The sequence below is a fragment of the Pinus tabuliformis genome, chromosome 3_2, assembly GCF_031772625.1.
Source record: "Pinus tabuliformis cultivar Carrire ecotype Pingquan chromosome 3_2, CPIR1, whole genome shotgun sequence".
Taxonomy (NCBI): domain Eukaryota; kingdom Viridiplantae; phylum Streptophyta; class Pinopsida; order Pinales; family Pinaceae; genus Pinus; species Pinus tabuliformis.
In genome coordinates, this window is record NC_142302.1 from 320,729,208 (window position 1) to 320,754,198 (window position 24,991).

The window sequence follows — 24,991 nt, forward strand, 5'->3', positions numbered from 1 at the left end:
ATGGATGAACAAGGGAACAAAGCAGATGAACGGCGGAGATCATGTCACAAGGGATTAGGTGAGTGGATAGATGAACGAGGTTAACAAGAGATGAATGGCTGAGATCTAATCACATGGGTGAAGTCAAGAGATGGACAGACAAGGCTAATAGGAGTGATGAATGGCTAAGATCTTTTCGCGCAGGTGAAGTCAAGAGATGGACGGCGAAGGTCATATCGCAGGGAAAAGAAACATGCATAAATGAGGGAGCTGGTTTCTAAGGCAGTAAGTAGTTTCTTGTGCGCCCTTCAGGTTGTAAGTAGATTTGGAAATTTCAAGTGATTAGCCTTACTGTGTGACACGTAGCATGAGAAAACCAGTTTCCTTGCATGCTCTCAGGCGGATAATGTTTTTGCACTAATCTGCGTGAGATTGCGCGATAGCCATTGGATCAGGCGGGGCTGATCAATGGTGGAGATCGGCCAAGCTAGTTGGTGATCGGGTGAAGTGACAACCGTCAGATTAGGCAAGCTAGATCGATGGTGGGGGTTTAAAGTACCTAAAGTGATCAAGTGACGTGACAGCCATCGGATCAATTGAGGCAGATCGACGGTGGGGACTTAAAGTTCATAAAGTAAGTGGTGGACTCCATGCGAGGCAGCAATTGGAGAAAATAGTGAATCAGATGGTGATTGTGAAGGTTTTTTGGTGATCAGACGGTGACAAAGCGATGTAGGAGGAACGTGCTAAAGGCATTTTCGAATGAAAATGACAGAGAAAACCAGTGAAGGAAAACAAATAACTGCATCAAACAACGAACTCCATCGCTCATGCGAGAACCAGAAACTGTGTTTTTGGGGTTGCTGAAGGGTCTCTTCCTTAGGTCATGGTCCCAGAGGGAGAATATGATGCCGAAACAACTGCACACAACCTTATCATGATCTTCTTCTCCTAACTAACCTATGAACTGAAAGAAGGCATAGATGGAAGTAAACTACAGTACAACTGATATACTCTATTCTATTGAAATGAAAATGCAGCTACCTAAGAAAACAACCAGAAAAACCATGAATCCTACTTAAGTAACTGAACAGAACCAAAAAGCTATTTAAAAAAATAAACAGAACCAGGAATATATTTAAGAAAATGAACAATGAAAACTAGGAAAGTATGCTAGCATACATGTACATTAAAGAGGAGTACTGGCTGCTTGGGTTGGGCCCTAACCCGAGAGCTTCAGCCCTCTGAGTTAACTCGAAGCTAGCTTAAACATAACTCATTCTCATTATGAAAACCATGGATTATAGAAAAACTGTCACACGTCTCTTGCAACTCATAAATAGAGTAGAGTTTTTACAATAGAAGTTTGAATCCTAATGAGGTCCTAAGCCTCTCTACTTATACATCTCATAAACTGGTTGTTGTTACTTTCACTTGCTCGGTTTTCTTCTAGTCTTCAAAGTGATGATTGTTTGCACTCCGATGATGGAGGAATATTTGAATGGAGGGGTAGTAAATGAGAATGATTTACCTCCTATAATTACTCTCCCTTGTCACATTCTAGTTTTACCAAGGTCTTTGCCATAGTCCCTTGTTGTTATCCTTTATACCTACACTTTTCCTTACTTTTATCCTTTATTCCTGCATTACATGCACATTATACCATAAAGAAAAATATCCAACTCTAACTCATTTCATAAAAAAAATATAATCAAAAGTTTGCAATAAGTTGTGAGAATAGTTGGTTTGACTAAGTTATGAGGTGAATTAAGGCCAATTAAGGCCCATATAATTACTCAATGATGAGGTTCATCATCGCCCCCCTATTGAAAGTGTTGCTCATCCTCTGAGCAACTTAATCAATGTCCATGTCCTTCATGGCTCTAGTAGCCTCTCTAACATCCCATGCTTCTGTTGTGGTCTCTTCCTGTGGTTCATAGAAGCCTTCTTTCCTTTCTACTTCCTCCCACTGCCTCATTTCCTATTCTTCTTTTCTCCCTTCTAGCATCCCTAGGAGTAGTGATGGACTGAGTTTTAGACCTATCTAATTGACCTTCAACCTTTGCATTGATTTCTCATACATTGGCGTCTTGTTGAGTGCTTTTCTCAACCTTTGAGGGGAGTGATATTCTTTGATCTTCAAGCTGTGTGGTAGTGTGTTCCATCTCCTTACACAGGTATGAATATTATCATCTTAGCAGGCTAAACATATCCTCAAAATGTGAAATTGATTGCTCATGGGCAACAAGATATCTATGTGCCAGCTGAGGATCATTTGAAATTAGATTATGGGTGTTGATTAGGGCCATGGGATTTGATTGTTCAACTATGATAAAAAGAGGTTTATTTTGCTCTCTAGCCAATATTCTTTTGATCTCTGCAGCCCTTGACTTCTCATGGTTCATCAATGATGCCAAACCCATTAATTGTAGATCTCCTAGCTCTACATTAGGATCCCAAATATTCATGTCTATGAGGGTCATGTTATGCAAGTAAAACTCAGCCATTTTGGCCCCATCCTTTAGTGCACTTTGATCACAAAGATCAATAAACTGTCTGCAGTCCTGAAATGGCATGGTGCTCCTTTGCACTAGTGTTTTAATATGAAATTGTAGCAATTGTTCTTTGAGGTAAAGAGCATAGCGTTTAGCTGGTATCCAACACTAAATGACCTCTAAGGAGAGGCTAGCCATATATGTTAGTTGGTCTTTTGTTTCCTGCAACTGTCCTTTCTGTTTTTCTTATCTTCTTCCTTTTGTTGTTCTTTCGCATCTCCATCAGTTTCTTCCTTTGTTTCCTCCTCTTGTTTCAACATCATCCTCCTTGTCTTATTTCAACATGTTCCTCTGTCTTAGTTCCTTCTTCACCCATATCATCCCCATCTAGCTCTGTATGTTCTTCTTCTTGTTTTGCCTCCTCCTCACTAACAGAAGGATTAACATCATAGGCGAGGGTTTTGATTTCATCCGCTGCTGGTAAGTTTCTGAAGACTGACCATGTTATGGGGATCCTGAGGCTTTGGAGAGTGTTAATGTAATTCATTTTAGCCTGTCACTAGTGACCAAATATGCTCGTACAAGGTGTTGTTAGGGTGTCAAGTCAAATTTTTGTCATTTCAGTGAGTCTTCAAATAAAAATTTGGTCACTAGTTATCGTGTCTAGGTCACTGCTGCTCCCTTCACTTACTCGTGGTCTTCATCACTCATCATGTTAATTGTCTTCTTTGAGGTATCATATCTTCATTTAAACGTCTTAGGTCATGAAATGGTTAAATTCCTCATTTTAGGTCATGGTCTAGGGTTTCACTCCATGTGTCATCACAATACCAAATGTTTCCAAAAGCATGTCCATCATGTGATTAAGTGAGTAAAGGGAGTTAGCAGCTTAGGGAAAGAAAAATAAAGGTAACGATAATGTTTTATTTCAAATAAGACAATGTTATAGTACACTACCTCACTTCATCATTCCTCATAGGGATATATTTGATTCAAAATATGTTTCTGGCAAAATGGAGAATAATTTTACAAAAGTGAAAGAGGTTTTTGTCCATCATAGTCCACAGAACACAAACCTCCTTCTATTTATTCACATTTGTTATGATTTGAAAGAAATGTCCCATATACACTTACTACGGGAGTGTTGTTGCACTTCTGGACAGCTTGACTTCAAGACAGTTTTTCAGGGGTTTGGAACCAGTTTTGGTAGTGCTTGAGGACTCTATTGTGTATCTGACATCCTAAGCTATACAATGGTACCTTCATATTGTGATTTTGATTAGTGCAAGGCATCCAAACGTAATTTGCAAGTTGGTGCTGCGCTCTTGATAGAGAAACCCTAAGTTTTTGGAGTGACCTTGGGAAACTCAATTTTTTCTCCCTCATGGAGTGGCCACATTACATGCTTGAGGTATCAAGATTATAGCAGACTTCAATAGCTTTCCATTGAGCCATCAAGCTCTCAATTTGGAACCGTTGAAGGCCTCAAAAAGTGGTTTGGAAGATGGCGCTGCGCTTATGTGAATTGCACTGCGCGCAGGACAGAGTGCCCCGAAATCCATCAAAACTCTCTCAAACTTCATTTTTTCACTTGCAAGATTCATTTTACTGACTCCTAAGATAAGGAACAAGCAAGTACACCATCATCCTCCATCTTTTGCTTTCCCAATTTCATCTCATGTCAAAGATTCTTCAAGTTAGGGTTTGTAGCAAAATTTGCATGGGAAATGTTAGGGTGAAAATGGCCATCATTATTTTTAATTTCCAAAACATGTAAAATGATATCCTACACTTGCATACATGTTTAATGAGCCATTTTTACCATTTTACCCACCTCAAAACAAAGTTTAAACACTCAAAAAGAAAAGCCCTAGCTCATTCCTAGAGGATTTTGGGCAAGTCTCATCATAAACCCTGTTGTTCCCACTTGTAAGAAAATCATATTTCCGTTGTTTCTCCACTCATTTTAATTAGCTTTCAATTTCCTCTCACCTTCTTGGACCCCTTCCATCATTTTGTCAAAAAACACCTACATATCACTTCATTTCCATTCACACCTCACATCTTATTTTCACTACTTGCTGCTAGGGCTTTGTGTCATCATGGAAGCAGAATCTTCGCCAGAAAGAAAGAGACAACACAAAGGAGGGAGGATCCTCAGATATGAATCATCAGACTACAACACAATCAACTCCTATCCTTTCATTAAACAATTCTTTGAGGATGTGCACTGTTTGGAATTCTGCAAAAGGGTGAGCGAGATAGGATTTCATTAGCAACTAACAGATTTGGTAGCAACACACCTGAAAGGAGAGACTATTGTCATTGCTAGTATTTATTTCAATTTATCAGTGACATCCATCTCAATAGAAACTGGGTTACCAATAGGGAAAATTTTAAGAACCCTCCCTAAATTTACATGTATAATAAATGGGTGAATCTCCATGGTATATAGGAAAAATGGAAGGCGATTTTATCAATAATATGATATGTATATATAATTTTTTGGTGAATCTCTCACCAGGCATGGCGAATATTTTAATCAATTATAAAATCTTGTGTTTATTGAATACACAAATGAAATCATCGCATTTTTTTAAAATATCTTTTGAAATCAAAATTACCGAAATTACATATCGATAACCTAGTGGGTGTAGGATTGTTGGGTCCCTATAATACTAGTGATTACCCCATTACTATTGTAGTTGTACCCCTTATTTATATTTTTGTGCCCCTATTACCCCCATATTGTTATTTCTGTGCCCCATAGAATCCCTCTATTGTTATTTTTGTGGCTTTATATTATTATTGTTAGGTCGGCTGGATTATATTGTGACTCCTTAGACTCCTATATATAGAAAGGAGGTTTTGTCATTTGTATCATCCAAGAATTTTCATTTATGTAATGTAAAGGAGGTTTCCCCCTCGAAGAGGCTGAATTCTAAGGCGTGGATCTCTCTTTTCTATCTTTTTGTGAGCTGGTTTCATAACATTTGGTATCAGAGCTTTGGATTCTAGCGTTTCGCTGCTCCAAACAGGTCATCGTGGCATTTTCACTATAAATTTTTTTCTGTGATGTCTCAGAAGTCGAAAAAAAAACCCATTTGAGAAGAATTGGCGCTGAACCTTGGGTCCGAATTTCAGAGCTTTTCGCGCGATAGTTTCGGAGATATGATCTGAGGAAGTTGGCCTTTTTGCAGACTCCGGAATTACATTCAAAACAGGTGACTTGGGGAAAATCATCATAACTCTCTCTCTGAGGATCAGATTGAAATTTCGTAAAAAGGTAAAGAAAGAGGACGGACTTTAGTTTCTTGTGTGTGTGTTTCAGATTCAAAGGTTGAAACAGTGACGCGTGGCACGTCGTACAAGTTTTCTCTACTGAACCAGTCTAAAAGCAAGTCACTGTGGGAGATTTCACATAACTCTTCCTTGGAGAATCCAATTTGGCTCAGACTTGTGGCATTGGAAAGAGGACGCAGAAGGCTACTACAAGTAGCAATTTCAGAACTGGATGATCCAAAATTATAGAGATACATCAGATTCAATATCAGGCTTCTATAAAGTGAAAAAAGGTGTAGTTTTTTTTTAAATTTTTGTGTAAGCTTGGTTTAACGGAATTCAAAGGGCATAGTAAAGCATTATTATCGGTAACTGATGCCCCGAGGAAAGAAAATGCAAACACCTAGTAAGGAACCTGAAAGCTCTAGCATGACTCATGGAGAAGAAGAAGAAATGCTACATGATATATCAAAATTACAAGAACAAGTGCAACAAATGTCACGCTCACAAAAGCTAAGATAAGTGGCGTGGAATCTAAGATAAAGGGCATGGAAGCTAAGATGGATGATTCGAAGATAGATTTGAAGAGAGACATGGCAGATTTGAAGACAGATTTGACAAATTTTCTACAAGAAATACTTACTAATGGTGAAAAGGTTGTAAAGGAAACTCATGATGTGAACAAAAGTAATGTTAATCATGATTCCATAGACGCTAATGTTGGATCGAAGACCCACCATATTTCAAAAATCGATATGAGGAAGTTTGATGGCAAGGATCCCGCCACATGGATATTACAGATGGAGCAGTTCTTCGATCTCAATAATGTGCAAAACACACAAAAGGTACGTATGGCGACTGTATATTTGGAACCAAATCAGTTTGTATGGTATCAATGGCTTTGCTCTCGTAAAAAATTTATCACTTGGGCAATTTTTACGGAAGAATTGATAGCACATTATGAAGATACAAAAAGCAACACTTTTTTTAGCCAATTGATAAGTCTCAAACAAAAGGGTTCAGTAATGGAGCACATTGAGGAGTTCCAAAAATTGAACATAAGGGTAAAAGATATTCCAAAGGAGCATAGGATTGATGTGTTCATAGGGTATTTAAAGGATAATATCCAACATGATGTTCGCCTTTGGGAACCTGATTCATTAGAGAAGGCATTCAGGTTAGCAAGAAAAATGGAAAGCAAAACTATGACAACTAGGAAGCATATCATTCACAACTATAAAGACGGAAGTGTTGTTTCCCATAGTCTTCCACAACCTACAAGGTTGACACCACAACAATTGGAAGAAAAAAGAGCAAAAGGGCTTTGTTACAATTGTGATAGCAAATACACAAAAGGTCATAAGTGTGCTGAGAAGAAATTATTCTACATAGATTGTGAAGAGGAAGAAGAAAAGGAGCAAGAAAGGTCAAAAGAAGAGGATATACTCTAGGAACAAAGCCTAGATGAAGAACAAATAAATCCGACCATATCTTGTAATGCATTGGCAGGAATTACCACTCCTCAAACCATCAAAATAGAAGGACAAATAAAGAAGAAAAAGGTAATAGTGTTGATTGATTCAGGAAGCACCCACAATTTTATTCATTGTAGGGTAGCAAAAGAATTGAATTGCTTCCTATATCCAGCACCAGAGTGTCAAGTGATGATTGCAAATGGAGGAACAACAAATTGCTCTAGAAAGTGCCATAATATCAAGCTATCCATGGGAGAATATGTATTGACTAGCCCAATGCTTTCCATTCCAATGGGAGGTGTTGATGTTGTACTAGGAGTCCAATGGCTACAATCCTTGGGTACAATAGCTTTTAATTCTCAAGAACTTTTCATGAAATTTTCTGTGGAAGGAAAGGAATTTGAATTAAGGGGTATTGCAGGGAAACCAGGAAAGATAATCAGCTCTAATGGCATGACAAAGCTTCTAAAAAAGGAGCAAATAGGTGTAATTGCACAATTATGTTCACTAGATGTTTCCACATTGGAATCATCTATTTCTCCAGATCTCCAAAAAGTCTTGGACAATCATTCCAAGGTATTTGAGACTCCCAAAGGTCTCCCACATATGCGTGATCATGATCATGCTATTCATCTGATTCCAGGAAGTGTTCCTCCAAACATCAGGCCATACAGATATCCCTATGTCCAAAAAAGTGAAATTGAACGTATGGTTGTAGAAATGCTAGAGGCTGGTATAATTCAACCAAGTCAAAGTTCTTTCTCAGCTCCAGTAGTATTGGTGCACAAGAAGGATGGATCATGGCGCATGTGTCCAGATTATAGGGAGCTCAACAAGCTCACTATTAAAGATAAGTTCCCCATTCCTGTCATTGATGAATTACTGGATGAATTGCATGGATCAATTTACTTCACCAAGTTGGATCTTCGTTCAGGATATCATCAAATCAGAATGAAGGTTGAAGACATTCCGAAAATGGCATTTAGAACTCATGAGGGTCATTATGAATTTTTGGTCATGCCTTTTGGCCTTACCAATGCACCTTCAACATTTCAAGGTTTGATGAATTCAATTTTCAAACCATTCCTTAGAAAATTTGTGTTAGTATTTTTTGATGATATACTAATCTACAGCAAGTCTTGGAAGGATCATGTTGAACATGTTGACAGGGTGCTACAACTATTGGAGGAGAAACAATTATATGCAAAAAGATCCAAATGTTTCTTTGGAGTCCAGGAGGTGGAATATTTGGGTCATATTGTATCTCATGAAGGAGTTAAGGTAGACCCTAGCAAAATTAAAGCCATTAAGGAATGGAAAATCCCCACATCCATAAAGCACCTGCGAGGATTTCTTGGGTTGACAGGGTATTATCGCAAGTTCGTTAAGAATTATGGGAGAATAGCAGCACCTCTAACAACATTATTGAAGAAAGATTCATTTTCATGGACTCCGGAAGCAACAAAGGCCTTTGAACATCTTAAAGAGGCAATGTGCCAAGCACCAGTCTTAGCTACACCGGACTTCACAAAAACCTTTATTGTGGAATGTGATGCTTCAGGAAATGGAATTGGTGTTGTTCTAATGCAAGATGAAAGACCCATTGCTTTTGAAAGTCGTCCAATCAAGGGAAAGTTTTTAAGCAAAGCTATTTATGAGAAGGAAATGTTGGCAATACTCCATTCACTTAAGAAATGGCGACCCTACCTAATGGGAAGACACTTCAAGGTAAAAACAGATCATGATAGCCTTAAATACTTTTTAGAACAAATATTATCCTCTGAAGAGCAACAGAAGTGGGTCACAAAGATGTTGGGTTATGACTTTGAAATCATCTACAAAAAAGGTAAGCAAAATGTGGTGGCAGATGCACTCTCAAGAAAGGATGAGGATGTCGAATCATTGTTGTGTGCCATTTCTATTATCCAACCAGATTGGATAAACGAAGCAAGGGAGGAATGGAAGAATGACAAAGAAGTGTGGGCACTTATTCGAAAGCTACAACAAGATTCCAGTACTTCTGATACATTTAGCTGGCAAAATGATTCGTTATGGTACAAAGATAGCTTATACCTCTGTAAGAATTCCCAGTTAAAACAAAAGATTCTTATGGAATTGCACACTTCTCCCTTAGGAGGGCACTCAGGATTTTTAAAAACTTACCACAGGGTTAAGAAGGAATTTTTTTGGGATGGCCTTAAATCAGATATTCAAAAGTTTGTGGCGGAATGTTTGGTTTTCCTTTATCAACCTTTATCCATTCCAAGCCAACGTTGGGAGGAGGTTTCAATGGATTTTATCACAGGTTTACCCAAGTCTGAGGGAAAGAGTGTCATCATGGTGGTAGTTGACAGACTTACCAAGTATGCACACTTTTGTGCATTATCACATCCATTTAAAGCCAGTACAGTTTCTACTGCATTTATGGAAATAGTTCAAAAGCTACATGGAAACCCAAAGATTATTGTAAGTGATAGAGATCCCATTTTCACGGGAAATTTTTGGACAGAATTATTTTCTTGTCTTGGTACTCAGTTAGCTCATAGCTCATCTTATCATCCTCAATCTAATGGGCAAACTGAGATAGTAAACAAATGTTTGGAAGGATATCTTCGTTGCTTTGTATCTGATAAACAGACACAATGGGTCAAATGGTTGCCTCTGGCTGAATGGTGGTATAACACTTCCTTCCATACAGCAACAAAAATGACCCCATTTATGGCACTTTATGGGTATCAACCACCATCCATCACATCATATTTAAGAGAAAATTCTAAGGTTCAGGCAGTGGAACATCACATCGAACATCAACAACAAGTCCTTCAACTCTTAAAGGATAACCTCATGTTGGCACAAAATAGAATGAAACAACAGGCAGATCAACATCACAGTGAAAGAAGTTTTGATGTAGGTGATTGGGTATTCCTACGGCTGCAGCCATATAAGCAAATGTCCCTAAAGCAAGCTAAGAAGGATAATAAATTATCACCAAAGTATTATGGTCCGTACAAGGTGTTGCAAAAGATTGGTACTATGGCATACAAATTGGAGCTTCCTGCAGCTTCTCGATTGCACCCAGTTTTCCATGTTTCATGTTTAAAGAAGGTTATAGGCGACAAGCTCCCAGTTCAAAAAATATTGCCAGAACTTGACGAGGAAGGAAAAATTATATTGGAACCAGAAGCAGTCACAGAAACAAGAACTCGACAGCTACGAAATCGATCAATTTCAGAGTATCTTATCAAGTGGAATAACTTATCCGCTGAAGATTCCACATGGGAGGATGAGAATTTTATGCAAAAGTATCCAGAACTACTCAAGCGTTGAGGACAACACTTTTTTGAAGGAGAGGGGCATGTTGGGTCCCTATAATACTAGTGATTACCCCATTACTATTGTAGTTATACCCCTTATTTATATTGTTGTGCCCCTATTACCCCCATATTGTTATTTCTGTGCCCCATAGAATCCCTCTATTGTTATTTTTGTGGCTTTATATTATTATTGTTAGGTCGGCTGGATTATATTGTGACTCCTTAGACTCCTATATATAGAAAGGAGGTTTTGTCATTTGTATCATCCAAGAATTGTTCATTTATGTAATGTAAAGGAGGTTGCCCCCTCGAAGAGGCTAAATTCTAAGGCGTGGATCTCTCTTTTCTATCTTTTTGTGAGCTGGTTTCATAACAAGGATAAAATTCACCTATGCCATTCACAGAAAGCATGAGAAAAAACATAATACTATATATAAAACCAAGAAAAATTCAAATTCATCACTTCTAGGGACCTTGTAACCACCCTGCCAATACACAAGTATGTTCCCGTTTGCAATTAGAAAAGTTACCAATGAGAAAAAACATAATACTATATATAAAACCAAGAAAATTTCAAATTCATCACTTCTAGGGACCTCGTAACCACCCTGCCAATACACAAGTATGTTCCCGTTTGCAATTAGAAAAATTACCCAAATTACAATCTGTTTACTCTAGCATATGTTGGAAAGTTATAGAAGGATGACTAGTGAAATCAACCCATTCCTTTTAGCCCTGGATTTGTTTCAATTTAAAACAGAAGTATACAAATATACTTGTCCAATGTCTATGCTTTAACCATTCACCTTAAGATGTTTTTACAATATAATTTCCTAAGTCTATTTAATATCTTCATTATCATAAAAACCAACCTATATCCATCTTAACTCCACATCTACCACTCTTAGGGGGATGAAATCTATTTATCCCTCTGAGCACTTGGTAGACCCAGAATTAAGATGGATCTAAGATGATAGAATTTCCCCTTTAAATAGTCTATGCTCACATGAATACCATGGTATTACCATGGGTAAATACCATGGATTATCATAAACCTGGAGCTTAAAAATTACTATTAGTAATTTATAAAAAATAATAAAATTAATAGTTGATTTTTATTTTATTTTTTATTTTAACCAAGTTAAAATGTTTAACCTACATTAAATTACAACATCCATTTTTACTCTTGATTGGATCAAATATTTTTCACTCTATGCTAGTTTTCATATCATGATATTTGATACCTCTGGGGGGTTAGTAGATCCATAGTAAAGATGGATCTATGTTGGTTTAATTCTCTCATTTAAATAGGCTACATTCCAGGTGAATACCATGGGTCAATACCATGTGCCATTTTGGTGAATACCATGGGTCAATACCATGTGCCATTTTTATTTTTATTAATACTAATATTAGGGTTAATAATGTTTTTTTGCATGGTATTAATAACAATCTAGTCCATGGTATTTGTCCCATAGTATTTTTCCCATAGGTTTCACCTAAATATAATGCATTTTTTGAGTGTTCATAAATGTAAAGTGACTTATGGAGTAAATATAAAAAAAATATTTTATTTGTTACCATACGTCTCGTTTATTTATATTTATATTAATTTACCATACCTCTTTTACAAATATAGTATTTGGCCCATATGATTCACTTAAATAAAACCTCTTTCTTGAGCCTTCATAAATAGAATGAGGGTTATGGACTAAATATAAAAAGATGTTTTATTTATTCACCATGCGTCTAGTTTATTTATATTTTTATTTATTTACCATACCTTTTGAGTAAGTATAAAAAGACATTTTATGTATTTACCATACCTCCATTTTACTTGTATTTTTATTTGTTTACACCCTTGCATGTATATAAGGTGACTTATGGAGTAAATATAAAAAATGTTTTATTTATTTACCATACCTCTCATTTATTTATATTTTTATTAATTTACCATACCTCTTTTATAAATATGGTATTTTGGCCTTTGGCCCATAGGATTCACTTAAATAAAACTTATTCTTGAAAATGGACGAATGGATTTACTTAAATAAAACCTATTCTTCAAAATGGGCGAATGGAATGTTGTAACTCCTAATTTCAAGGGCTAAATTTACCTTTTTTACCCTCTCCCTTAAAATAAGGTGGGCTATTTGAGGTGATTTGTAAAAATGTACTATGATACAAAATATTCGCCCACTAAAAATTTAAAACCTCTTGATTTCGCCAAAGGGCGAACATTCGCCCCTAAAATTTTCTATGGTTACCAAACAATGGCGAATATTGGTTCAAAGGAATGAACCTAGATCTTGAAAACTACAAGCTTTTCTTACAGACACCATACAGAGATACACATACTCACCTCTTGCCTTTCATATATTTATAGGAGAGATATGCCCCTTTAATGAAAACTGTCATGAGTTTCTTCACTTGTGAAGGTATATTCTCCAGGTTGTATGCCTATCATATTCGCCCCCTGATGCATTTAACATCTCAAAAACCACTGAACATGTGTAATTATTTATTCAAGAGCATTTCCAAAATGTCTTAAAAGATACAATTAAAGGACAAAGAGCACTCCCCAAGCTTGTTCCATCACAGTATCATCAAAACCATTGTCCTTCACCAGTTGGCAGAGAGAGGTATGGCTTGGGAAGCCTTTTTGGAAGCAGCCTTGAAATGGCATGAGGAAAATGCAGCATCTCAATCTCCAAGTGCGCCAAAAGAACAAACAAAGATGGGGTCATCTAGAAAAATACTGGAGAAGACTCAACTACCCAAACTTGAGGTGATTAAAGTGTATAAGAAAGGGAAAATGCTTGCTTTTTCTTCTCACAAAGAGAAATGGGCCAACCCTTCTTCATCGACAAAGAAGGAATTGACAGCAAAGGATAAAGACACAGTTGAACATGAGTTTGAACTAATTGATCTAGAGACTGAGGATCAGACCACAAACATGAGACAGACCATCAGCGATAAGGACTACCAAATCAAGGAGCTAGCGATAAATTTGGAAAGGGCAAAGTATGTTATATCATTCCTTGAACAGTGAAACAGTCAACTCAAAGCAAAGGAGTTGATACTAGAAAATGAAAAAGCTAAGTTCATGCGGAAAGTCCGAAAAGGTAAGGAGATCATGACATCAAGCAAGCCTGAAGCATTGGAGGTGAGAGGAAAATGGAAAAGACCAAGAACAAGAGGCCTCAATAAAGCTTTGCAAGAGGAACAATAAATTTTTTGCTCAATAAGGATCTTGACCTAGAAGATAGGATCGCCCTAGAGGTACATCAAGATAAAGAGTATTGGCTTAATAGGGTGAATGAACACTTGGAGAAGCTCCTTGAGAAGGCAAACAGAGACAATCAATTGCTCAGACACATGGCGCATCAATATCAAGCTCAAAACATGACGCCAATGTCAAGGTAAAACAACTTGAAAATAAGCTCAAGGAGGCAAAAAAGGACCAAAAGGACGAGGGAAACTTGGATATTCTTCCTGAAGAATCCATGAAGCTATAACAAACATACTTTTACACCTTCCCTCCAATTTTCAGTGAATTCTAAGCGTTTTGAGTTTTTTGAGAATTTTTTGTCTAAATTCATAAATTCAGTTGGTGCTGCGCTTTTTCCTCAGGCCTTCATTTGAGGACAGGTATACATTTTTGGAAAGGCCTTGTCATCCACTAAAACCCCATTTTCCCAGATTTTGCAAAGGTGGCTTAGTTTTGGAGAAAAATGCAAAAAAGTGGCAAAAGAACTAGAATTCTTGACCATTTTTTGACAGGCGCTGCGCTTCTGGAGTGACCGTGGGAGAATGGATTTTTGAAGGTCTTCCCATGCTCCACATTTAGAAATTAAATCTTTTCGGGAAACTAGGCTTCAAGGGCTAGTGGAATGTTCTCTCATATTTGCATTTTGACCCTTGGAAGGCACCTGAAATTAGCTCAAAGTCGGCGGTGCGCTTCTGCACTTTCTGTGTTTTTATTTGGAAAATTTCACTATGTAAAATTTCTAGTTTCTAGTTTGACTTGGTCAAAGTCAAGATTCTCTATGTAATAACACTAGTTACGAGGCTAGGTGATGTAGGCATCTATAAATGTACATCATAGGTTGTTTTTGATGTTTATTAGGCCTCATAAAAGAAGAAAATTCCTAAATAAACTCTTCATGAAGTGTTTGAGTTTCGCCTTCTCAATCTCACATGTTCGTTGAGAGAAACTTGGAGTCAGTTCCTCCACCAAGGAATTCAAATCCTGAAGGTCGGAAAGTGGTCTAGAAGAGTCTATATGTATCATTTCTCCTCAGAAGAAGAGGGTTGAACTTTTTGTGAAGGAGGCTTGTATGTAATCATCTTTCAGCTAATACAAAGACAGGTTGCAGCTATTTTCAAGGAACTCTAGCCCAGTGAGTTCATGGTGCTTGCACTTCATTATTTTTGTTTTCTCATGGTCTAAACATCTTTATCTACATTATATCTCTTCTTTCTATGAATTCCTTGTGATAAAATACTCAGAATTCTTGTTTTTCAAGCTTTGTTATCTGGTTTTCATAGTTATGTGTTTTGTCTTCCTAAGCGAATGAAATCATGTTTATTTATGATCATTAGTTTCTTCCGCATTATATCCTCTATAATACACTAAAAATACTCAAATTACACCATGGCTTCTGATATCTATCTCCTTCTTATGTTTGCTCCTGCATTCACAAAGCCTAGACCTACTTGTGTCTCAAAACCCTAAGTTCAGCAAATCCTTACAAACCAACATTTCACAAACAAACAAACAAATACTCATATCTAGTCTAAAATCCATTTTTTTTAAATTCATATCACTGATAAGAGACTTAGAGAGATCCCTCTCATGCTCAGTAGGTCTAGCTACTGCGCTGAAGTGGTTTGAGGTTACTCTTCTCAATTTCCTTTTTAGCCTAGGAGATTGTAAGGACTAACATTTTTGGCGTCGTTGCCAGGGAACGAAAGATCATATCTTCCTTGGGAAAGAATGATAAGGATCAGATCTGATTGCTAATGGTGAACATTGATCATACAAAAGAAAGGTTGTGCATCTTTCACCTGGCGACTCCAGTGTCGAAGAATTCAAAGGTTCAAAATTTTCATTGCAAGTCCATTGTTCAAAACCTGTAGTTTGAAGAACTTCTTAGTGTCTTAATTGTTTTCAAGATGGATTCAACTTCTCAAAGGTATGCTCCTATGAATCGAGCTCATATTCTTGGTTTTTCATATCAAATTCCTTGTATAGATTGGAAAATGGTTGCCACAGTTTAAAGGCCAAGATGGAGAAGATGCTAGTTTTCATTTGGTCAAATTTCATTTTTCATATTCACAGATTAAAGGCTAGGTTTCTTGAAGATTGTCTGATGAATATTTTCATGGCTACCTTGGAGGAAATGGTATGAGAGTCTACCATCTACTAGTTTATATTGTCTAAAGGATTTTCATTCAATTTCTTTCAACATTATCAAAGCTGCAATTTTTCCTTATCAATGATGGATAGTTGTTGTGAGATTTCTGAAAATTTAATTAAATTTCTTGAAAATTCGTATGGAGATGAAGAATGTATGGAAGAAGATATATTAGAATCCCTTTATGATTTTTCCTCCCAAAAAGAATCAGTAGTTTCCTCCTTGAATGAAACAGACTGGGATCAAAATAGAGAAAGGCATACTCCTAATCTTGAAAATGAAAATCACCAAGCCAATGTTGATTTCTATAAAACTCAGTTGCCTCCTCTATCTGAATATGAAATTGATAAGCTTTTGAAAAAACATGTTACAGACCAAGTTAAGGCAGGTTTGCACTGCTCACACAGTCAAGATTGTGTGAGTGAAATTTCTTCCATTATTGAAAATGAAAATCTAGGTTTAAATGGTGACAGTCATGAGACTGATGAAACTATACATGAAGTTTTTGGGAGTAAGCCAATTTGTGATGTAGGTTTCCTGCAAGGAGATCAACTAACAAAGACTGTTCTCTTTCATGAAAAGGATAGGGCTAACCTGATTAATAATCTTGAAGAATGTGTTTTGTTCAAGGATGATTTAGAATATGAAATGGAAGAGTATCGTTTGAAATAGACAGTATGTCGGAGATAGAATCAGAGTTTCTCATGCTTGAGAAATTTACAACCAACACTAAGGTGGCAGAAAGTCATATTTCCTTATGCCTTCCTGTGGATCAACAACCAAGTATTCTTTCAGATCAAAATGAAAGGAGTACTTGTATTTTTGTTGAATTTCAAGACAAGGTAACATTTCAAATTTTTAAGGATCCTTACATAATTTGTTGCAGCCATATGGAAAGATGAATTTTCTTGTATTTATGGATCATGAGCACATGTTCAGTAGACACTCGGAGTTGCCTAGCTTTTGTTTGTTCTACCTGCTCAAGGAAAGTATGAGCAGAATTCAAGTAAGTAGCCACTTGCTAGATTAGTTACACTAGAGGGATCATAACAAATGAGTGTATATATATATTCAGCGGGTGGGCAGTTATCATTGGGATTTTAAGCCCGAGGTGAAGGCCCTAAGATCCCGATGGTTTGTTGCCATAAGTAAGTTTAGTCATTTTTAGAGTTTTTTCAAGGTCAGTTAGTCAATCAGTTTTCAGTTTGAGTTTACCCTTTTCTTTATGACTCCATGCCCAATGGATAAGGCTACTTGTTCTACATTGTTCTTGACACCAGGGAAAATTTTAAGAACCACCCTAAATTCTATATGTATAATAAATGGGCTAATCCCCATGATACATAGGAAAAATGGGAGGCGATTTTATCAATAATATAATATGTATATATAATTTTTTTGGCGAATCTCTCACCAGATTATATTATCTTGTACATTGATGGAGAATCTTTCACTAAATTATAAAATCTTGTAAGATCTTGGAAAATCTTTTACTGAATAATAAAACATTCTGAAGTCTTGGCGAATGTTTTGTTAAAGTATGAAACCATATATGATAATAAGAAAACAGATTCGTTAAATTGTAATATACTAACATACGTGTTTGGAAAAAGAAACCTAATTTTATCTTCCTACAGAAAATGTTCCAAGTTTCAGTGGCCATGTTTGTCAAGGTTCTTACAATACACTCTTTCATTTCCATCTATTAGTTTTGATAATATTCCAAACCAAAGTTCTTGTAGGTGTTGATATTGACAATGAGCTCTGTCAAGGTAGGAGAGATTAATCTTTTCTCTACAAATTTTGTCAAGCTACCACTTTTTTCAAGTTATCAAATTTCTCTCTTATTCCATAGACTCCAACTACGAGATAAAAAAAAACACACACACACACATCAAGTTTGTTTACCCCAACATTCCAACAAGTAGCAAGCCCCAACTATATTATATAAGAAAGTATTAGGTATCCCAAAGGTTTGAAGGGGATCTAATTGAAAGAAGTGACCATTGTGAGAATCCTTCCAATCAATATATGAATATATAAATGTAGATTTATTATTATTTTAATTGGAAATCTTCAATTAAATAATAAAATTTAATTATGTCTCTCCCAATCTAAATTGCTTATTAGCATAATTCACTACCCTCATAGGTCTCGCATTTTTTAACAGCGTTGTAACATGTAGATTAATTTCCTTTTTGGTGAACAATCTCCACCTTTTAGGAAAATATGATGTAGTGGCTCCAACCCCTACAGATCATTAGGAAAAACTAAGAATAGCACAAAAGATGAAAGGTTGTACAAACCAACTTATTTTTCAAACAACTAATCCAACATCAATACCTAAACTTTTTCATGAAGATATCATATTGAGAATGTTTGAAAAATGGTGAGAAATTTTCTATGAGGCGGAAAGAGTGATAAGGTTTCATTGTTTTGAATTCTTTTTGTTAAATCAGAAAAAGTTAAAAACCAATATTAATGGAGATATTGGTATTTTTTACTAAATTTTGTGAAGTGACTAAATGCAGCTTTAACCATTCACCTTAAGATGTTTTTACAATATAATTTTCTAAGTCTATTTAATATCTTCATTATCATAAAAACCAACCTATATCCATCTTAACTCCACATCTACCACTCTTAGGGGGATGAAATCTATTTATCCCTCTGAGCACTTGGTAGACCCAGAATTAAGATGGATCTAAGATGATATAATTTCCCCTTTAAATAGTCTATGCTCACATGAATACCATGGTATTACCATGGGTCAATACCATGGGTTATCATAAACCTGGAGCTTAAAAATTACTATTAGTAATTTATAAAAATTAATAAAATTAATAATTGATTTTTATTTTATTTTTTATTTTAACCAAGTTAAAATGTTTAACATACATTAAATTACAACATCCATTTTTACTCTTGATCCACCAAGCCCCGAGAGGGATCAAATATTTTTTCACTCTATGCTAGTTTTCATATCACGATATTTGATACCTCTTGGGGCTTAGTAGATCCAGAGTAAAGATGGATCTATGCTGGTTTAATTCCCCCATTTAAATAGGCTACATTCCATGTGAATACCATGGGTCAATACCATGTGCCATTTTTATTTTTATTAATACTAATATTAGGGTTAATAATGTTTTTTTGCATGGTATTAATAATAATCTAGCCCATGGTATTTGGCCCATAATATTTTGCCCATAGGTTTCACCTAAATATAATGCATTTTTTAAGTGTTTGTAAATATATGGTGACTTATGGAGTAAATATAAAAAAATGTTTTATTTGTTTACACCCTTGCATGTATATAAAGTGACTTATGGAGTAAATATAAAAAATGTTTTATTTATTTACCATACCTCTCATTTATTTATATTTTATTAATTTACCATACCTATTTTATAAATATGGTATTTGGCCCTAGGATTCACTTAAATAAAACCTATTATTGAAAATTAGGGTGAATGGAAGGTTGTAACTCCTAATTTCAAGGGCTAAATTTACATTTTTTACCCTCTCGCTTAAAATAAGGTGGTCTATTTGAGGCGATTTGTAAAAATGTACTATGATACAAAATATTCACCCACTAAAAATTTAAAACCCCTTCATTTCGCCTAAGGGCGAACATTCACCCCTAAAATTTTCCATGCTTGACACTTCCAAGAAGCTGCCATCCCGAGTTGGAGCCAACGTTAGTGCCAGTCATTTCAGCCTATCACCAGTGATCAAATATGCTCTTACAAGGTGTTGTTAGGGTGTCAAGTCAAATTTTTGTCATTTCAGTGAGTCCTCAAATCAAAATTTTGTCACTGGTTATCATGTCTAGGTCACTCCTTCTCCCTTCACTTACTCATGGTCTTCATCACTCATCATGTTCATTGTCTTCTTCGAGGTATCATATCTTCATTTAAATGTCTTGGGTCATGAAATGGTTAAATTCCTCATTTTAGGTCATGGTCTAGGGTTTCACTCCATGTGTCATCACGATACCATATGTTTCCAAAACCATGTCCATCATGTGATTAAGTAGGTAAAGGGATTTATCATATTAGGTAAACAAAAATAAAGGTAACAGTAATGTTTTATTTCAAATAAGACAATGTTGTAGTACACGGCCTCACCTCATCATTCCTCATAGGGACATATTTGATTCAAAATATGCTTCTGACAAAATGGAGAATAATTTTACAAATGAGAAAGAGATTTTTGTCCATTATCGTCCAAGGAACAAAAACCTCCTTTGGTTTATGCACAGGTGTTATGATTTGAAATCAATTCCCCATATACACTTGCTACGGGAGTGTTGCTGCACTTCTGGACAACTTGACTTCAAGACAATTTTTCATGGGTTTGGAGCTAGTTATGGAAGTGCTTGAGGACTTTATTGTGTACAAGACATCCTAATCTTTCTAATGGTACCTTCAGCTTGTGATTTGGATTAGTGAAAGGCATCCAAAAGTAATCTGCAAGTTGGCGCTGCGCTCCTATCAGAGAAACCTTGAGTTTTTGGAGAGACATTGGGAAAATCAATTTTTCTCCCTCATGGAGTGTCCCAATTACATGCTTGAGGTATCTAGCTTATAGCTGACTTTAAGATATTTCCAACGAGCTATCAAGCTCTCAATTGGGAGTAGTTTAAGGCCTCCAAAAGTGCTTTAGAAGATGGCGCCGCACTTTTGCGAACTGCGCTGTGCTTTGGCATTGCGTGTAGGAACACTGCGCTGCACGCAGGACAAAATGCCCCAAAATCCATCAAAAATCTCTCAAACTTCATTTTTTCACTTGCAAGCTTGATTTTGCTGACTTTTAAGCTAAGGAAAAAGAAAGTACACCATCATCCTCCATCTTTTTCTTTCCCAATTTCATCTCATTTCAATGATTCTTCAAGTTAGGGTTTGTAGCAAATTGCATGGGAAATGTTAGGGTGAAAATGGCCATAACTAGCATTTGCACCAAATGTTGCAAAGGAAACGCCGTAAGGCATAAATTGAGGAACAATTCCGACATGGGAATGGGAAAATGTACATAAGATGCAGATATGTAGCATAAATGAGATTCTAAAGATGTATAAATTGAAGTTTATTTAGGGTGCCTAAGTCTATATTTTTTTAATTATTGAATTAATATTGCATATAAATCTCATAAAATTCAACAAACTTATAACTGAGGGCTCTGATCTCTAAGTTTGACTTTGGGTCATTAACATGGTAATGCACTGTCTCAACCACTAAACCACATAACAACAAACAAAAGACTACAAAATGTTACGATCATTACTATAGTAAACCCAATGACTCTACACACAATAATTTATTCTTTACTCGAAGAGAATATTGCTTAACCATATCCACAAAAATATTGCAAGGTGGAAAGCATTATGCAGAACAGAATCTCTGTTATTATAACTTGTAAGTTGTAGCATTGTTCCAACCAATAAAACTATCTTCACATTTTGGAAGATCAAATGGAAATAAGTTTTGAAGAATTCAATAAAAAACGTCCAAGATCATTGGATCACATGATTAATGGTACCCTGTCCTATGAATCTAATATTTTTATGCACTTACAATTAAGGGAGAAAACAAGGTCCAAACAATGTATACCACAGGGACCAATAAATAGTATATTTGAAAATCCTTACTAGGATCAGAAAAAACAACATTACTTCTCCTTAAATCCTTCACAATCAAATTATACAATTGTTGTACAACATAAGGCCCATGCTGTTGTCAATAGTTCTGATTGAGAATGTGACCAGATTCCTTCAATCTCATACAGTGATTAATGCACCAATTATACAATTGTTGTACAACACAAGACTCATGCTGTTGTCAATCAAGCAATAGTTCTGATCGAGAATGCGCCAGATTCCTTCAATCTCATATAGTGATTAATGCACGAAACACAGGTGTAGTAGTTGCAACGACTTTTATATCATTTTACTGATGTTGTCATGTCAAAATCAATGTGATACAATTAAGTCACCTTTAAGAAGAATCTCATTGCAATTTCTATACAAGGATGTCTGTATTATCATTACTCATTCTAATTTCACCTCTTTTATTGTCAGACATCACGAATTAGCCTCCAAATGCTTGCTTCATCCACAGACCAGTCAATTACCTTTTATAAATATTTTGTTTGAGCATTGGAACTCAATAACATTTAGAAAATTATAAAAAATTTATCTCCAATCAATTTCTTTTCTTTTATTTTTCTTTTTCTGATTTCCACTTATTATTGTTATATAAATATCTAAACTCATTTTATAATACTTTAAAAATAGAAATTTTCAGATATTATAATCCCTAAATCCTTTCTTCCCATTCTTAATGACTTTTGCAATTGGAAATAGGGCTTTGCAATGAGGTTCCCTCTGCATTAAACTCTGCAACTGACCCACCACGGTTAGTGTTAGAGTCCTTGGAGGGGTTTTATTCTCTTGAACAAAAGTCAAGTGACAAGAAAGAGTCTGGGCCCCCGGCTCTACGCCGGGCCTGTACATTATTACTGGAATCTCTTGTACCTGTTTTGGCAGATCCTAATTTGGGTGTTGAACATCCAGTTCTGCCCTTAAATATAAAGGAGCAAGCCAAAAGTATTGCACATGAATGGAAGTCGAAGATAAACCTTGAAGGAGATGTTGCCAATGGCAATTCGTTGGAGGCCCAGGCCTTCTTGCAACTCCTAGCTACTTTTGGAATTGCGTCAGAGTTTGATAAAGATGACTTATGCAAGCTTGTTCTTGCAGTTGCACGGTGCAGGCAAACACCTGAACTCTGTCGTTCCCTTGGACTTGAATCAAAAATGCCAGGTTGGTTGGCTGGTGTTATGTAATGTTAGCCTCAGTGGCTAGGCTGGCAAAATTTCCATCCATTTTGGTAGATAGGCTTTTTGTTGTTTTTTTGAGGGACTGGTGGATTTTATCAGTATACTTGGTTGTGGCTGATTGAGTTGAAGATAAATTTTGGTAATCCTGGCTGTAGTAAACCTTCCCAACGTTTTTTGTTTAGTCCAGTGAACGGGTTTCTAAGTTGACGGGGTTGGTAGTCTTTCCTTTAGATCTCAACATTTCATATGCAAGGCAGATACTGAGTGGCCTCTACTAGGTAGACATCTTTTTATGAGGTAGAAAGTTGTATGTAAGTTATTTTGTTGATATTAATAAAGGCACCTGAAGATGATCAGCTATGGTAAAGTGTCATAAGGCCTTTCATGAGTGGGGAATTGTTTACTTACGAAAATGGTCTCAAGCTGACATAGTTGTTATCTTTATTGACAAATCCGTTGAAGTTTTCTGTATTGTTTTTTATTTCACAGTAAACTGTCTTTTGGTATTTCAAATGTTTGTGACATATTCAGATTAACTGAAAATTTTGTGACAATTTCATGCAGATGTTGTAGAAACCCTGGTCAATAGTGGAAAACAAATTGAGGCAGTCAACTTTGCTCATGCATTTGGGTTGACAGAGAAGTTTGCACCTGTTCCTTTGTTGAAGGAATATCTGAAAGATGCTAAGAAAGCTTCTCAGACAAGTTTAAAAAGTGGGAATAACTCTACTGTTGCACAAGTACGATTGTATTACTGTTATACAAAATGTCTTGTTATGTGATGATCATTTTGGCTTAGTATTGTTGGTTATATCAGAAGTTCCTTTTTTGACCGATATTTTTATTTGGTGCTACAGAATGAAGTAAATACAAAAGAGCTTTCTACTTACAGAGCTGTTATAAAGTGCATTGAGGAGCACAAACTTGAATCGCAGTTCTCACCAGATCCTCTTCAAAAGCGTGTAGCTCAGCTAGAGAAAGCTAAGGCTGACAGAAAAAGGTTTGCAGGTGCTATTAAGTCTCAACCTAAGCGTCCTCGTGCTAATGGAGGAAATGCTAGTGTATATATGCCTCCGTTAAGTGCAGATGAAAGAACTCCGACTCTTTATGCTTCTTCCAATGGTGCAGACAGAAGCTTTTATAGGTCTTTGGATAGAGTACAACATTCTGGTGCAGCTCCAGGTGTTACATCCTACAACCTACAGGGCCAAAATGCATATGACAGATCAAACCAAGGATTATATGGAGCAGGCTATGGTGTTGGAAATAGGACTCCAGTCTCACTCTCAAGGCCATATATGTATCCATCAGATAACATGGGACCTTCGTTGTTGGGTTTCGGTTCTTACAATTCCTCTACTAATTACAACAACCATCACTTTGGCAGTAGACTGCCTGCCCCTCCTCCAGCTTATCAGTCTTCTTTTATACATTAGGTAGGTACGGTGCTTATCTTACCGTGGTCAAGCAAGTTCTGATCTTATCAGGCCCCATAAAACCTTTTCTATTGGATGTGGCTGGTAGTAAGCACTTAGCTTTGAAGAGGTTTTTTGACTTTGTTTCTGTAAATCTAAAAGATTGGCAAAGTTCATTTGGCAGCTTTTCACAATTTTCAGTGGTGTTTTCTTCTATTAAGGAATTTTATTTTTGTATGGTATTGAGTGCTTCATCACTTTCCCAGGTTACTATATACTGTAGTGTTTATAGTTCAAAGATGATTCTATGCATAATTTTGGTATTTTTTTATTTGTTTGACAAATCAGAGAGGATCAATCTGTCTCTTTGTGGAAGATTAAAATTTGGTGAATAATATATCATTTGTGATCTTGTTCGGAGCTCATAACACAAGACTTTCAATTGCATTTGTATGCCGAGGGCTTGTCTTGTGTTGAATATGATTTAATTGTCCACTTACACCTTACCTCATTGGTACCTGTTTACTCTAAGCCTATGAAGCGAATCAAATTTTATTTTGATTAGTCCAATTGTAAGGCTATTTTTGAAACTGGACCCTGCCCCTCTTAAGCTGGACCCTGCCCCTCTTAAGCTGCTGCATGATTTAAATCCCCCTTTTTGAGCAGAAATGATTTGTAGTACTAGTGGTATAGTTGTTATACCCTGCATTAATATTTTTGTGTTCTCTGTAACGAGGACAAAGCACATTGGAGTTATATGTCCCATCTAGA

At 36.2% G+C, this 24,991-nt stretch overlaps 1 protein-coding gene across 1 annotated transcript; it reads left to right on the forward strand.

Moving 5' to 3' along the window:
• LOC149180811 (FRIGIDA-like protein 3) lies at positions 1–24,396 on the forward strand. The gene is made up of 4 exons (XM_089413997.1): positions 1–58; positions 22,330–22,788; positions 23,370–23,545; positions 23,663–24,396. The coding sequence occupies exons 1-4, from the start codon at positions 1–3 to the stop codon at positions 24,239–24,241; spliced, it is 1,272 nt and encodes a 423-aa protein (XP_089270123.1). The 3' UTR covers positions 24,242–24,396.
• The last annotated feature ends 595 nt before the right edge of the window (positions 24,397–24,991 follow it).

Excerpts from the sequence above, each read along its gene's own strand:
- LOC149180811 (XM_089413997.1), top strand. The coding sequence starts at position 1 with ATGGATGAACAAGGGAACAAAGCAGATGAACGGCGGAGATCATGTCAC. Across the intron at positions 59-22,329 it reads ATCATGTCACAAGGGATTAG|GGCTTTGCAATGAGGTTCCC; the intron begins GTGAGTGGATAG and ends AATTGGAAATAG. Across the intron at positions 23,546-23,662 it reads ATAACTCTACTGTTGCACAA|AATGAAGTAAATACAAAAGA; the intron begins GTACGATTGTAT and ends TTGGTGCTACAG.